The sequence below is a fragment of the Brachyistius frenatus genome, unplaced genomic scaffold (assembly GCF_029030835.1).
Source record: "Brachyistius frenatus isolate BFR_SWC_R1_liver_20210118 unplaced genomic scaffold, ASM2903083v1 Contig_51, whole genome shotgun sequence".
Taxonomy (NCBI): domain Eukaryota; kingdom Metazoa; phylum Chordata; class Actinopteri; family Embiotocidae; genus Brachyistius; species Brachyistius frenatus.
This window is the reverse complement of record NW_027210650.1, coordinates 2743549-2761224: the sequence shown is the minus strand read 5'-3', so window position 1 is coordinate 2761224 and position 17676 is coordinate 2743549. Positions and strand designations below refer to the sequence as shown.

At 42.8% G+C, this 17676-nt stretch overlaps 1 protein-coding gene across 7 annotated transcripts in view; it reads right to left on the bottom strand.

Moving 5' to 3' along the window:
• Positions 1 to 17676, bottom strand: part of sdk2b (sidekick cell adhesion molecule 2b) — a 247209-nt gene that overhangs the window by 68842 nt on the left and 160691 nt on the right. For all 7 annotated transcript variants that reach the window (XM_069704629.1, XM_069704632.1, XM_069704630.1 and 4 more), the window contains exon 2: positions 10467 to 10626. In XM_069704629.1, coding sequence (XP_069560730.1) covers positions 10467 to 10626 — 160 coding nt within the window. The remainder of the gene's footprint in view (positions 1 to 10466; positions 10627 to 17676) is intronic.

The following is a 17676-nucleotide window of genomic DNA, read 5'->3' as shown; positions in this document are numbered from 1 at the left end:
AACACACACACACACACACACACACACACACACACACACACACACACACACACACACACACACACACACACACACACACACACACACACACACAAGCATGAAATCCCCCCGGGACGAAGGTCAAAGCTGCATGTCGCCAGCAGTTGACACTCTCCACATGACCTTGACTTCAGTGTCCAGCTGTGGCGGCAGTAACGCCTCAGCGCCATGTGGAGGCAGCGTTACATACACTTTATACAGCTGTGTGTCTGGGACAGAGCTGGGTTGTGCTTTTGCCACATCTGGCGATGCAGCTGATGGCCAAAAAGAATAAGTGGTGAGCGAGGTTGGTGGAAGTAGCGACTCGTGGTGAGTACCAGCCATTATCCCAATTTTGTACAAATCACTGCCCCGAAACAGCAAAAGACAGACATCAGACACAGAGTGGTTCGCCAGAGACCAGGCAGTTTGATGCAGCAGGAGGCTGTGATGATTTTAAGCGGTTATTCAAAGCAGGCGGGCACTTTTGCCTTTAACATTTGTTTGGAGAACACGTCGTAGTTTCTGGCAAACTGAACCTTTTAATGGTGCTCGTGTGTTGGCAAAAAAAACAAATTGTAAAATCCCATTGCTAGAAAGCATCACTTGTGAACTCACAACCAGACACTCATCGGTGGACGGTGCTTGTTTGACTGCGTGTTTTTCCGCGTCCTTTTTCCAGTATCTGCAACCCACCAGCGTGCATCTGTGAAGCGGGCGCGTGCATGGATCGCAGCGGGACGCAGAATGGATTTTGTCAATTTGACGACGTTCAAATGCGTCAGATCAGACACCCAGCCTGCTCAGAAGTGCAGATATCAAGTTGTTAACAAACCTTCCAATAACTAATAAATGGCGGCGCGGCGGTGAGAGACGCGCACGGAGCGGAGGGCTATTAAAGCGGCGGCACGCGGTCCCTAATGGCGCGTTAGATGGCAGCACGGCACGTAGAAGTTGTGAAATTAGCCTTCAGCGAGTTCTACATGTTTAATTCGAAAGTCACTCGAGCATAACACGGTTTTGTCAAAATAAATCCTTCTTGTGGGAGGTGGAACAGTTGCACACTCGGAGTGTGCTTGCCGTCGCCGCTGTCACATTCCCGCATGATGTGCGCTCGAGAGTGCTTCGTGCACTGCCAGGCAGAATGTCTGAGCGTGAACCCTCGGTGGTGGGGGTGTACTGATTTCCACGGTAACCACATGCAACTTGTTTGAAAAGTTTTTGGAGTTTTTAACCTTTTGTTTAGGAAGTTGATTTTTTTTCCCCCATGAATATATGTTTGGATGGCGCATAATGGAGCGAGAAGAGACGTGGAAGAGAGCAATTTAAGAGTTCAGGAGGCCCTTCAACAAACTGTTCGCAGTGAAGTTGGATACTTGCAGAACTACAACTATGATTGCCGTCACATATGAGCGATCATAAGAATTATTCGTCTAAAATAAGCAATGATATTTATGTATAATGTTACCTAAAAAGCACTCCTCTGCTCTGACTAAATATACATAAACAATGCGACAGTGCAACATCTTTTGAAATGATGATTTTCTCATTTTGATCGGGCTGTAAAAAAAAAAATATTTAAAAAAAAATCGTACTTTAAAGAAGGAACAAGCATCTGTTTGCCTTCATGGTTAATATTGCAAATGTTAATGTCCAACAAAAAGGCGCCAGAGCTATTTCAATTTCAAAGATTTCAAACTGAATAAATCAAATATATTCTCTCGTTCTGTGTTTTGATGACGATGGTGAAGAGCGCCATCACTCATCCTCAATAAACCTTCGACTCCCGCTCTCCGCAAAAGGGGCATCTGCAACTGTTTTGCTTGTCCACTCAGTTCATGTGTTTTTTTTAGGCATCAGTCTGCATGTATCATGTATGTGTTCGGAAATTCAATTTCTGGCCACCTTCCAACCTGCGGCATTCACGGCAGCCACCTGTTGCTTCGCTTCGCCGCTCACATGGAAAAGGAGACATCAGCTCAAACCTTGCTAGCAGTCTGGTTCCAGAACTCCGAAACACAGAACCAAACAGGCGCCGCGCTCACTGATGCCTGTTGGAGAAACAACGGAGCAAAAACAAAAATCTTTCTATGTGGGATTCAGAATAACGAAATCACCGTCCGGTAGCTTCATGAATCCATATTTCTTATTCGTATTGTGAAAAAAAAATAAAAAAAATAACCGCTTGTCTAATGTCCCAGATCATCAAGTTTCACCTATGTTTCTCTGAGGACTTGAAAATATATGGAAAGCTGCATCTAAAATGGAAACAGCGCTGTAAGAAGAAATGGTTGGGTGTGTTTGAAGGCTGTTAATATATCTATAACCAAAAAAGAAAAAAACCGAAGCGGTATCAAACCTCATTACCAGCAGCGTCAGTTGGAGCCGAAGGACTAAATGAGTTTCAGCCCAAAGTCTGTTAAAAGGCTTAATCAACTAATCAGGAGGCTCCATTAATGATGTGTGACTCCTTTCATATGTTCCATCAACTAAATTAATATAATTACGTATATGTGTTCTGCAGAGATGGAAGGTAGATGAGGTGAATAGATGATGAGATGGTGTGCAGGGGGGAGAGGGAGCGGACGAAAAAAGTAGGAAACTCGGAGAGGAATATAGCTGACAGGTGGTGTCGCTGCTCAAAGTTTAACCTCACTGAGGTCTACGGAGAATTCACCCTGGAGCCAGAACCTTCAGGGTGACTTTGGACACTATTCTCTCTCTCTCTCTCTCTTCCTTCCTTCTCTCTCTCTCTCTCTCTCTCTCTCTCTCTGCCTCCCTCTTTCGCTCTGTCCCTTATATAATGAATACAATTAACCTTTGTGGAGTTGCGCGCGTTGGCAGCAGGTTGGGGGAGTCAGCGGGGGCTCGCGGTGTTGGACAGAGATTGATTGATGTTCCTGTGGTCAGCGCACTCCGTCAGATCCCCTTTAATTAGCCCCACTCAAGAGAAATGATTAGATGGAGGAGTGGCAGGGAGACGGGTAGAGGAACATGAGGGGGAAAAAAAAAAAAAAAAAAAGGTGGGGGGAGGGGGAGAGGGGAGGGGAGGTTCGGCCATGAAGTGGAGGCGGAGGAGGAAGAGATGGGAAAAATGAAAACATGGAAGAATGGAGAAGGAAGGAGGGAGGGCAAGCTAAAGAGATGGCGGAGGATAACTGGAAAAAACTATAATCCCTGATTGAAAAATGGCAGCGGTGCGCTTTATTGAGCGCCATCCCATAATAACATCCTACCTGTTCCCCAAGGTTAGTGGCAGTAACATTTTACTTAAATTGCTAGTTAAACAGTAACATTATAAACCCCGGTACACGCATCACAAGGACATTGTAATTACAGCCCAGCTTATCATAAAATGAAATCACGCTAAATTATATGGCATCATAAATTTGAGATGAGCCGGTAATAACACTCGCATCTTCAAATCACTAGCATGTCACCGCGTTTCGCTTATAAAATGTTTCCCTTTTATGTGTAATTTCTCTGCGATTAATTTGAAACCGGATCTAAAAAAAAAAAAAAAAAAAAAAAAACTAAAAAAGTGCGCGCCTTGCGACACGTCGGCTCATAAATGATGACAACAACATGGCACTGTGAGTCGCAGCTCACAACTAATTACGTTTTTTTGATTCTCATGTTACTGTTTGGAAGTTAACGGAAAGGTCATCGCCCTCATATAACAGTTTGATGTCGACTTTACTTTGGTTAATGAGTTCACTTGCAGCATTGCGGCGCACTTGTTAAACTCCGACAGCTTGTACATTCAGTGTCACATAAACAAAAGCAGTTGCGTTGGTTTTGGGTGGAGGGTGGAGTGGGGGCGGGGGGGGGGGGGGGTGATTAGCTTTTAACAGCCTGATTGCTTCTATGTTTTAAGGATTGCGACAGATTGATGCGCAGCGCCATTCTAATAGGATGATTATTGTTTCTGTGCTCATCGTGGCGCTTAAATACCCATCACCGAAAGCGACGAGTCAAGTAAAATCCCCGCACGAGATAAAACGCCGCGCATTGACACAAAATCGAACGCACGCGTTTACCCTTCTTCGCTGAGCTACAGGCAATGACTGTGTAAAGAACCAAAAAAAAAAAAAAAAAAAAATCAATAATGCACCATATATTTTTGAGGACGTGTCCTTTGAAAGTGTATTGAATCACATTTTAGACCTCTTCTCCTTCATATAGGATGAGAGTCTCTGTTCTGATCTTGTTCTCTCCTCTTAATACCTCCCACACACAATACATGACAGGTAATGGGGACTTCTGGCTTAAGCTACTGGAAATCAATAGCGGGTCATTTGTCCAGGAGCCCAGAGGGATGGCATCCACATGTTCTTTCTTCTTTAAGGATTCAAAAAACAAAAGGGACAGCTGTCCAATGGAGGCACAAAACTATAAAACAAATTTCATTCAGCAGTTTATCTGCCAAAATCTCAGTAAAAAAAAACTATTTTCTCAGAGTTGCACAGACTTTTTTTTTATACAGTCATCAAAAGCCGTGAAACAGGTCTGGTGATCAGCAGTCGTTCAGTGTTGCATGTTCAAACACACGCACGCACACATACTGTTTATCAGAGGTGCCCAAATTCTTTCCTTTGAAGGGCCAAACATTTATCTGGATGGAGGGCCAAAAACAAATGTCGACGTTATGTGAAGTTGCATTTCCTTAAAAACTAATATTTTCCAGAAAATGTACATTCTAAACCTAAAATAAAATGTCAGAATCATTAAAACACTACTTTTCAATCTTTGAGATAGTATTTTTTAAAAATTATTATTTAGCAAACATCATTGAACAAACAGTCGTTTTGGGGATTATAATGTTCTTTAATTAGGGCCCAGTAGTATGAGTGCCTAAAAGAAAACATCAGGGAGGGAACACAGCTGAACATAATGCAGACCGGTAGATGTGCTGCTGAATGTTATCGTACTCAAGAATAAATTATATCACAGTGAAGTAGTTTGAACATTCAACCCCCCCCACTTTTTTTTTTTTTTTACATAATCAGGTGTCCTTGTGCCTGTACAGGAATATTGCATCGTGCTAGCTGTGTAGAGCCATTAGAGAAGCAGGCGTGCCTGCCGACAGCGCCGTGACACACACTCATAAAACAAGCGCAGGGCATGCGCATAATAAAACAAATACTGTCTGCTGGTTTCTCCTCTCTCGCCGTCTCACTTCTGACTCCCTCACTCTGCTCGGCCACAGAAAACAAGGAGCGAGTGAAGGGAGGGAGTGAAAGAGAGAGAGAGAGAGAGGGAGAAAGGTAAAGAAATATATACAGTATATATCGTATCTGGGGGCTCTGGATGAGAATGCCAGGGAGATAGAAAATGGACATTTTTAGTTACAGCCGGGAATCCATTAAGGTCATCCGCAGAGATTCCGCCTGGCCGGGTGGCCGGCTGTGTTCGAGACCTGATAGTCCCTCACATGATGTGATTCCAGTATAGATCCAAATAAGTGGATGTTACTGCTCCTCTTCCTTCTTCGAGATACTAACGCTGATATGAACGGAGCTAACGCGGTGACAAAACAAACGAAGGACAGCGAAATCAAATTAAATCAAATCATCCGATTCAACTGAACCACTCGGTTAAACAAAATATAATTTATTTCCTTTTGTTTATATATTCTGTTATGTCAAAGTCTACAGTAATTTATTATGGAAAATTATGGTAAACAAGTTTTTTTCCACGACAATTGTTTTTTCCTCCAGTGAAGTGGCTCCATATTTTATCTTTTATTCAATTTATTGTCCTTTAATTACTATTATTCATGACATGAGGGCTCTTCACAGCATCATTGCGGGGCCTCGAGTTAGAGCAGACAGAGGAAATGCATATAGATTAAGCAGAGAGTGACGCGCCCCGGCTCAGAAAAACCTATTTACTTGAATTTGACGAGAGACAGGAAACATCATACGGGAATAACGCAGGATGGAAAATGAGGATGACAGTGAGCGAATGGGCAAATTGGAATCTCAAGGTCTTGTTCGCTGCTGTGTTTTTTCCTCATCATAGTACCTTTTTCCACAAGTGCACTTAACCCTCCTCAGATCTGTACGCATTTTAGGTTATTTATGGCCAATTAATGGCAGTCAGGAGGTGGATTTTTCCTCAAAACACAACTTTGTTTCTAATTTTGCTTCAAGTATGAGGCATTTCAAGATGCAAACACTTTTATTCAGAATAAAAAAAAACAGCATTGACAACAACAATTCACAGTCCTGCCTTAAGTGAAGTTTGAAACTAATTCAATAGACTAAAATGTTTGAAAGTCATTGTGCGTCACTTCATCAGACTTTTTGTTAGAGTGTAAAGTCCAACGGCAGACATTATTTGGCACACACATCCTGTCATCTGCTGCTATTTTGCCCCCATCCTTTCCCTTCATCTCCATCCAGTGCGCAAGCTGAGCTTGTCATCTCTTCCCCCCCCAGATATGGAATAATATTGTACTGAACTTGTGTTAATTTGTTCAAAGCTACCATGAAATTATATCTGTTTAAAAAAAAAAAAAAAAAAAAAAAAAAAAGATGTGGATGCCGGATGGTAGCTCATATGTGAGTGGATTCAACTGAGGCAGACAGGATGGAGAAATAAGAAGAGATCAAAAGTGTACAGAAGAGAGGGCGGGGCTTTTCAAGAAATACCTGATTGCAACTTCATTATACAGTATATCTAACAGTAGTACCTGTTCCCCACAAGACAGATGTGTTATTGGCCTATTTTCGAACACATTCTCTTATTTTAAGGCGATGAGTCATTACGCGAGAGACCGCAGTGACACTATTATTGTAGCTGTCAAAACGTTAATCTAATTTTTTGTGTTGTTTTTTTCCTGTCTCGATGGTGAAAAGCCAGTGTTGACCAGGAACACACTTCTTTTAGTGTTTGTGTTGTAGAGAAAACTCATTTTCACTTCTCAAAAAGTGACAACAAGGGAGAGTAAATACATCCAGATGAAAAGTCAATCTGCATGAAGTCGTGATCCTGTGACTGTCACGTCTTCTCCATCATACTTTTTCATTTCCTTCTGTGAGGCACTGTAGGTTACGTAACACGGACCTAGTTCTTTTCTGCCTTTGTAACGTCCTTTAGGACCTTTTATTTATTTCTGTCTGTACGTCTCATTGCAATATAAAAACTGGGGGGAAAGTTGATTATTCCCAGAAGCGTAGGCCACACTCCACAACGCAGCCAAGAACCAAGTGACAAACAAAATGACTCTCGAGGTTTGATTAATAATTAACTCTCTTAATTAAGTTTCTAGGTTAATTGGCAGCTTAAAGACTGGTGGAGTGCCAGGTAATCACCCCTGAAATTTCGCTCATGTGATGGGGCGCCGTGGTGCTATGCTGTGTATTTATAGACCAATTGATCCACTGAAGCATTCTGGGTACTTGCCTGTCTGATGGGCCCCAAACTTCTTAATCATATTAGACGCAATCTTCAATGTTAACCGAGTTGAATTCCAATTTGGAGATAAATCCATTGAATGATTGTTGGGGAACAGAGAGCGCACGATGCTGGCCAACTGGTGTGCATGTGTGTGTGTGTGTGTGTGTGTGTGTGTGTGTGTGTGTGTGTGTGTGTGTGTGTGTGCTGGTTGGCAATTGAATGCGATGCAGGTGATGCTGCCGTCAGGCGACAACCATCAGCGCTGAGCCCCGGTCTGTCCCGTGAGTGGCACTCCCAACTCCAGATCACTGAAACGGTGCCACTCGCTCAGCTCTTCCAGCACACTCTTTCGTCCTATTCTCTCGCTCACACACACCTACGTGTTGAATAATAATACCCCACACAGACCTTGCAGTATTGATCGGTTGCCAGAGGACACGAGGTCAAGTCGCACGGTGTCAATATTTAAAAGCAGCACTCAGCACAGCGGACCTCTACCATAACCTGATTAATATGGGGGTCTGCTCTGCTCAAATACTCTCCTGGCACAAGGTGAGGCCGACTTAAGGAGTGGGGTGTGTGTGTGTGTGTGTGTGTGTGTGTGTGTGTGTGTGTGTGTGTGTGTGTGTGCGTGCGTGCGTGTGCGTGCGTGTGTGTGGAGTGGATGGTGGTGGTGGTGGTGGGGGTGGTGGTGGTGGGCTGCATACCTGCACGCAAGCAACACAAACACGCATGTATCCACACACAGTACCATTTAGCATGCAGAGTGTTGCTAAAATACATGAGGAAACTAATGGATGGACTTTAGCTCGTTTTTGTGATGTATTTCAAAACCAGGGGGAATAACGATAACCTACTAAGCTCAGAAAGGCTGTTCATTGAGAGTAAGTGATTCAAGAGAAATTGTAATTACCTTTTGGTTTACATCTCTTTGTGCGGGCTAATAATGGCAAATGGGGAAACTTTACATCTTCGATCATGCTATTAAACAGCACAGACACACGTGCGGAACCTTGTGCAGCTTTGTGCATTACTACTCGTCCACTCACCCTTCCTATCACTCAATCACTCACCAAAATAACACCCTGAAAGGGGCCCTATTGCTCCAACAGACAGGGATATGCTCAAGTACAGTCCAATTATTCTTGCATCCGTGTGGCACTTGTGCCCTTCCTACCCTGCCGTTTCCACTCCGGTCTTATCGGTCTCCGGAGATCGTGGAGAGAAAGGTCCTCAATCAACGAGGCGAATGTTGCTTATATGTTCAGCCTCTGCTGTTTTCACATTCGCTCTCTTCCTCACACATGAACACAACGGTCCAGCTAAGATCGGCTCAGAGTGTGTCAGCAAGCTTGCTTTCAATCCTCCAGTGCTTCATTTACACCACTGTCGGCGCGCACGCCCTGCAACCAGACGCACTCGGTACAGACTCGGTGCAGACACCAAGATAAGGGCAATGTTTGCCACATGATTAGGATCTTCCAGTTACCATTAAAGACGGTTTATCTCCTGCCCTAACCCTCATTCAACGCCTTTCGCTTGTTCGCGGCCTCTCCAGAGAGAGTGATGGAGGTCACAGAGCCACGAGGGGAAAAGGAGAGAAGCAGAGACAATAAGAGAGAAAAAGAAAAACAGAAAAAGCTATTTCTTTATTTACCAGTCTCTTCTATGATGAAACTATATATGGCTCTGTTTAAAAATGTATAAGCAGAATACTATACTACCCAACAGAAACAGAGGACAATAACTCCAGAAATGTTAGGGGTAAAAAAAAGAACTTACTTTAATTTACAATACCGTCTTATCTGAAAATCATCATCATGCGAGATATACGAAATTAAGATATTCAGGAGGATATTTTAGCTTTTTTTGTCTATGTGGTTATAATAAATGCATTTGAAATATCTTTAAATGTATTATTTAGGTAAGGTAGCTTAATGACTCTAAATGACCTAACAGACAGACGCTGCTGCTGCTACACTACTTAATGTTAATCTTAGTAAGACCAATGTAGGATTGGATTCAAATCATAATATCATATTTCAAAGATGTATCAGTCATCAATTGTCTTTTGTACATTCCGGCCATAATTAAGACAGAATGCAGGAACTGTTTTAATGCAGTTTGGCTGGATTTTTAGCCCCATTAAGTTCAGACAGCTTTGTAGTAACAAAATATTTGACAACATTGGCAAAATGTTTTTTTTTTTCATATTGAATTACAAATGGTTAAAGGGCAATATCATGAATTGGTCATAATTTTGGAGGACTTGAATAGTCGTTAAAGTATAAAACATTTTAAAAAATCAATAAATAAATTGACTTTCCAACTTCCCCTGTTTTTGCTGGGGCCTGTTGGAACGCATTTCTCCTGTCAAAAGTTGGCAGTAACGCACCTAAAAGCTTTCTTCCAGCCGTCATTAATCAACATAAGGACAAGAAGAACACGTTACTACCAGCCTCCGGAGCTTCGCCAGGTAAAACTGTGCGCCGTTGTGAGATTAAATACCAAAGCGTGAACAGGAGAAACACGCAAAGACGACTACAGCCGTCAAAAAGTGTAGAATTCCTTCATAAATAAATGATGTGGTGCAGCGGACTAACAGCCATTAGAGTGAAGCGCTGAACAACGTCAACAACGGTCCATCCACTGATCAGTAATCAATGGCCAGACGAAGGGTGTTTGATGTCGGACGTGCAGCGCTAACAACGGCCCTCATCTCAAGAGATGATGCGAAAAACTTTCTTCTCATCAGACACAGACAGGGTTTTAAAGTTGGATGGGATTTGTTGGGCCTCAGTTTACGGCACAAGTGAGTCTCTGTTTCTCATCACGTGCGTGTACGTGCAGGCCGGCATTTATTGCCTTTTTATCATTCTATAGTGTTGCAAAACACAGCTTCTTTCTCAACAAACTCACGTTTCCGCCCCATTTATTTCGCTAATTAAATCGCCGCATCAGTCAGATCATTCATTCTGTAAACACGTCTCTCTCGCTCGGTCTCTGTCCTGCTAATTAATCACAGTAAACCAGTTTGTACTCACCTGTACTCCAGCGAAAAGCGTGTTAATTCTGTGGTGTTGTGGATCCATTTAAACTCCAGTGGCCAGCTTCCCTCCGCCATACAGGTCAGCACCAGCCTGTTGCGTTCCAGGTGGAGCTGGCTCCGCACCGGCTCTGTCTTGAAGTAAGGAGGCACATCATCTGCAAAGAAGAAAGATTGGAGTTTAAGTTGATTTAAAAGCCAATGAAACACCTCGGTAGCGTCGAAATAAAAAAGCATCGCATAACTGTAGAAATCCTTGCAATGGAAGGACTCGAACAGAGAGGCAACTGTAATTCATGTTTACATCTTTCAGGCAGATCGTAAATGGTCAGATGTTAGGATCTCATCTAAGACAAAGCAAATGTATTTACTGGCATGTAAACACCGAGCTGCCGCGCTCCAAATGGAAAACCCTTTTTGAAACATGTCCCATTTGGAGCTCCCTAATCTCATGTGATGCATTGTTGCCTGTGTTGGGCGATTTCTTTCTTTCGAAATACTCTGCGAGTGTCAGTGATGTCTGGGCTAACGGGGAAGAGGAGACAGAGGCATCAAGTCATGAAGGACCGGTCCTGCATCTCCTGCTCGGCGTTTTTGGGCGTCAGTAACTCACTGGCACAGCGCAGCACTTTTTCCCGAGCTAGACAGAGCCGACAGGAGAGGAGTGAAGCCAAGGAGGAAGCATGAAATCCTTTCATCATTCGTTCGCCTCCACTCCGTTTCGCTCTGTCTTTCGCTCTTTCTGTGTTTCCTGAACACGCTCTGTTGAGTGTGAAGGAATGGATTGAAGACGACCAGCGAGAAGGCTTTCCGCAGGGTGATGCACACACCGAACGTGGGAACAGACACACACGCTGATTTTTATATCTCAATCAAGAATCCTCACAGACAAACTGTCAAGGTCCCTTGTGGATCCAATATCTCACCCTTAATAAATGATGCAAAAATGGAACGCTTACTTGATGATCATTGTAAATATAGAACACATTAATTGGATGGTTGGATAATATAATTATGAAATTGACTGATAATCAGGCATTGGAATTAAACTGTCAAAATGATCTATAGTGCTGATATTTGGCTCTTCTATTTCAGCTCGACACATCCACTGGAGGTAGACTGATAAAAGTGAAGGAAAATAGGGAGTGAAAGTAAAGCGGCGTAAGACCAGAGATGATTTATAAGCTTTTCACTTTCAATCACATATTCAGATTTACTACAGCGAACTCTGGAAGTATATACATAATTTTATGTGAACACTTCTTTGTAAGTATTCAGACTAATAGTAATGTGTGAGGTAGAGTATCTTATCATGAGAATTCTTCAGCCTAACTTCATGAAGGCAGGATTACAGTCAGACTAATGTATAAGCTAAATTCAACTCGGTATCCCCAGCAAAGCGTGAAATAGACACGCCCGTCCACTACTGCTACGCTTGGCACTGTCTAGGTGTGACAGTTACACGTTTTCCTGTTGTGGATGAAAGTGAAACCTTCTGCATGCTTTGAGCCGTGTGACTTGCAGGAAAATGAAACTTTTTGCAAAAACACAAGGTTGGGGTTGGGGAAAAAACCCAACCGCCCAAAGCGTGGCTATCTCACGTTTTGCTGTTGAGGACGGGTGTGTCTATTTCACGTTTTGCCGTGATACCGGGTTGCTAGATTAGATGTACCTAATGAATTTGCAACCATGTGTATTATCCAGATATGTTATAAAACAGCCAGATGAATAGTCAGGTTATTCCAGAGAACCACATCGAAGATTCAAATATGTAATTAAGTTATATCAAAGAACTCTCAAATAATTCCTCAGATTTATAAGAGAAAATAATTTCGCCTTCTTTAAAAAGAGATCCAAGGTGATGAATCACGGCACATACAAAAGTTCACGATGAACAAAATCTAGAGAAACCACGATTAAAAATTGCTAAGAAAAAGTATATTAAAAATTCCAAAATTGCAGATTCTGTTTGATGCATATTCATGTTTTTAAACAGCTCTTTGGTTTGGCTTCTGACTGTTGATAACCCGAAGGCGAAGCCAATCTGTAGGCGAGGCTAGCACGAATAAATATATATAACAAATGGAAGAAAACAGAGGAGACTCAATAAAATACCACACAGTATTGAGCCCTCAGATTCAACTCCGATTATTGCAGAGCATTATCAAGTTAAAAAAAAATTGGGCCCCTGGCCATTCGGACCATGCTGGCTTTCTTAAAAAATCGGATCCCTTAAGTTAGTCAAACATAAAGAAATCCCTCACACAGCAGACGCATTAAAAGCAGAGCCGAAACCATAGACACAGCTAATCAGAAAGTCCCACTGTGAAGTGAAGTCTCCATTAGTGCTGAGAAAGAATGCACAATGAACCAGAGGAAAAATTTAACACTTAGGTTAAATGAAATGAGGGAAAAAATTGTGAAAATGATATACGAGAGAGCAGCATGGCAGACGGAGGGCTTAACAGATGCAAAAGAGAGATAAAAATGTAAAATAGACTGAAAGCTGCCTTCAGAGTTGGAGTGCCTGGGCATCTCCCAAAGCAGTGTGGGTTAATGCGATGCCTGGCACAGAAGAGGGTAGTCTGAAAATGAGGGCGATTGAGACATGCAATAGTGATTGGAGATGGCCGAGACTAATTGTTCCCTGGCGATGTGCGCTTTGCTTTTATCTTTGATGGGGAGATAAAAGAGCATGAGGTGAGAGGCAGAGAAGGAGATAGGAAAGGAGACGGGGAGGAGGGAGGCGCATGCAGACAAAATGATGCAAGCGCAGATACTGTATCGCCCACAAACAGATATGCATCCCCCCCCCCACGGGAAAGGTGCGAGGCCAAAGAAAACATTGACCACAGATGAATATCTCCAGTAGTCGCTCTCATTAGGAAGTCCACGAAAGCTCATCACTGTTATCTAACTGTGGAATCAGCACATGCAGTGGCAGAAAAAAAAAAACCCTCTGGGGATCTGGTGGCTTGGAGCTGCAAGTAATTATTATTTTCATTAGCGATTAACGCGTCAATTATTTTTCCATTAATTCAATGATTTCATATTCTTTAAAAGTCAGAAAACGGTGACAAACTGCTTCTTAAAAGCACCTCTATTATAACAACTACCATCCACTCCTCCTGCCACTACTACTAACAATAATAATAATACAGTAATAATATAAAATGTTAATAATACAATTAAAGCTGCACTAATCCATGTTTTTATATTAATAATGGATTAAAGGATTACATAAAGTAATAAAATCGTAATGAAGAACTTACAGAGTATTATCACCAAACTCTGCACAGCGTCAGGGTTATAACTTTCACTGCCTTTTCCTACTGTGCACAATACCTGCCCACCGGAGTTAGCAACAGGCACGCTGAAATAATGTATTTAGCTCTAAGCAGCCACATATTTCCCTCAGGAGTTGTGGAGACCACCATGGATCCAGAAGAACAGTAAATATCAAACTTAATATTCGCCAGGTGGCCAGAAACACCACTTCGCTCATGCTCATGTTGCTCGGTCTCTTTCTGCCACATGTGCAAACAGCCAAATGTTTGCTCACACATTCCCTCCACAACTTTAAAAGATGTCAATGTTGTGTTTACAACATATGTTACTTTTCGTTAGTGGACAAAAAAACAATCTGATGATCCAACTGACGAGCAAACAATTAGTAACTAAACTTACAAAATGCTTCTTAACAGGGACAAAATATATCCAGTGTGACATGAAAAGCAAAAATAAAAGGCTAATAAATACTGTGCTGTATAAGAGAGGAGCTTCGTCCTCCCCAGCTGGTGCTCCAAAGAGACTCAACTCAACTGACCCACACAAGGATTCGCATTACCTATTAGCTACGTATTGGCAACTTAACATGTCCTGAAAAACATCCTGTAACAGTATAACCATGACAAGAACGTAAGGATCTGAAAAATGAAGTGCTTTTCTCACAGAGGGTTTTGCTCTTGTGTCATACGAGTATAAATACGAGTATAAATACGAGTATAAACGTGTAACATGCAGTCGTCTCTTTTAATGTAGTTGGCATCAGAAGGGGATGATAGCTGTTCGCTAAAATAATTGAGAGTTTAACAACCTATAGGAGACATACCAGCCGCTGGAGATCTGACCATCGCAGTATGTAGCTATTACCACTTATAAAAAGGCTTAGCTAGCATACTGTATCATCTGTCTTCCGCCATAAAATGCAGAAACACATCCACGGTGACCAATAAGTTCTTACACACGTCCAATAAATGTAAACAGTCCTACAAATGCACTCAGAGACAGACTTAGCCCAACCTGCTCTTCGGCTGTGTGCTTCCTGTTCAATACAATGGACTTATTGTGTTTTAGAGGCCGCTCATTTGCATACAGCACAGCCCACGCCAGAGGATGGACCCTGGGGCCATGGCCCAGGTCAGCTCAAAGCTGGGATGTGTGTGTGTGTGTGTGTGTGTGTGTGTGTGTGTGTGTGTGTGTGTGTGTGTGTGTGTGTGTGTGTGTGTGTGTGTGTGTGTGTGTGTGTGTGTGTGTGTGTGTGTACGGGGAGGTTAGTGTGTCAGACGGATGCTCACAACCGAGTCTGCAGCACACAGTCAATTAAATCAGGTCTCTCATTAATGAGAACAGTGCCAGGTACAAATGCCCGCCCCGGGGTTAGAATTCATAATTGAGGAGAACTTGGAGAATTAATTTCTAAAATAACAATAGCTACAGTCATGACAAATTTCAAGTATTTTCCTATTAAGCTCTAAAAGGTCAAAACAACCTTTTAAATATATATATATATATATTTATATGAAATATAAAATATTTCACGAAATATTCACGAAAGTCAAAACACGAAGGACGACTTGAAATTCAATCATGTGTCCACAGCATTGAGCTTTTACTGTATTTGTTTGCTGTAGCTTCCTGACTTCAGGTGAATAATTTCAGATGACTAATGCATACCACTTTTTTTTTTTTTTATAAAGTAGCCATGACCTCAGACAAAAGTTGTTGTCACCCCTCCCTTTTATTTTACACGATGAATAGAAACACACTGGACTGAAGGTAATGCTTGTTGAATTCTAGATGTGCGGAATAAATCTCGCCAACAATCACTTCTGTCCATTTTCAAGGAAAAAGATCCTCTCATCACAGTCATGAAAACACAGTTCAATAAATGCACCTGGGCTCTTCACGATGTGTGAGCGGAGCTTGGCAGCTTTACAGATGACAAGTTTTCTCAGGTTTAGTGTGCTGAGTGAAAAGTACACCACTGACTTTCGACAGAGAGGTCAGTACTTTTCCAGTTCCCAGAAGGCTGTGGTGCTGCGGTGGAAGCTGTGAGCACCAACCTCCTCTCCCAGTTTAGTCCTAAGCGGCTCGGCGCTACCGGACACAGCATACATATTTTAGCTGCAGCCCGGGGGTCCCACACATACCGACTGATTGACTCACACGCGCGCACACACACACACACACACACACACACACACACACACACACACACACACACACACACACACACACACACACACACACACACACACACACACACACACACACACACACACACACACACACACACACACACACACACACACACACACACACACACACACACACACACACTTCCTTAAACCTTTTAAAAACTCACGGCTGATAGATTCACCTAACTCTGCACTGATCACATATGTGTCATGAATGTGTGTCTGAATGTGACTGATTGTTTACATATAACAGTCTACATTTAATGTGTTTATCTGTACACAATGTGTGTGTGTGTGTGTGTGTGTGTGTGTGTGTGTGTGTGTGTGTGTGTGTGTGTGTGTGTGTGTGTGTGTGTGTGTGTGTGCGCGCGCGCGTCATTCTCTGATGGCAGGTGTCAAAATGTGTTTGTGATGCTGATGAGGATGGAAGTTTGCTGGTGGTCTAACTGAGCTGCTAATGGTCCCGCTGGGTGTGAAAATCTGTTCTACTGTCTGTCTTTATTTAGCACACTGGTCTGGCCCTCTTGCTGTGTGTTTGTGTGTGTGTGTGTGTGTGTGTGTGTGTGTGTGTGTGTGTGTGTGTGTGTGTGTGTGTGTGTGTGTGTGTGTGTGTGTGTGTGTGTGTTTAAATGTGTGAGCTGGATGGGAACTGCTCCAAAATGTGCCAGCATATGTATGTCAGCACAGAACTGTATGTTTGGTGCGTGTGTGTCTGTTGCGCAAGCGAAGCGTTTGGCAGACGCGCGTGTGTGTGTGTGTGTGTGTGTGTGTGTGTGTGTGTGTGTGTGTGTGTGTGTGTGTGTGTGTGTGTGTGTGTGTCTGCTCACTGATATTTTACTCTTCCCTGAGAGACAGTCAAACCAAGGCCGCAGCTGATTTCCAGTCGCTTGCATCCACACGAACACACACGCACACACACACACACACACACACACACACACACACACACACACACACACCCTATATAAAGCATGCAGATTGTACAAAACTAATGAGCTGATCACTATTCTGCTCATACGCACAGACATATCAATAACCTATCCCCTCATACACATACATGTGCACACACACACACACACAGTCACACGTCGTGCTCTGGCACACAGCTTTTGGCACGTCTCCAGTGTACTGTTGGCCCTTTTTGTTCCATTCATGGCTCACTGACGCCTCCTCCTCCTTGCCTGTAGCACTGCATTTCCCAGGAGACCTTGCTGCCGGTCACTACTCTGCTCTAGCTGGTCTGCTCTCCTCTCACGACTTCAGTTCAGCTGGCAGTCTTCCAGCGCTGCGGGTCCAAAGACCCCGGGCACTGTCCGGGAGACGGACTCTCGGTGGGCAAAAGAAAATATCCCAGCCGGGGTCAAAAGTTCATTAGTCATTTTTATGTAGTCATTTGTCATTTTGTAATATTTATTTATTTGTGTATAAAAAAAAAGAAAAGAAAAGAAAAAAGGCATCCAGAATATTGTTGGCGACAATATTTGTATTTACCTCGTGGGCACAGGAGGAATGGGAGGCATCACAACATATGTAAAGCTGCTAAAATAAAATCGATTTCTTTTGAGATACTTTTACGTTCTCAGAGCACAGAAAAGAGAAAAATTCTGATATCTCATTGCAGCAATCTGCAATACGACGAGTTGTTGCGAATAGACTTTACTTTATTTTAAAGGGTTTACAAGCTGGAAAGGCTTGGAACCATTCGTCTGGGATCTCAAATGATAAGTC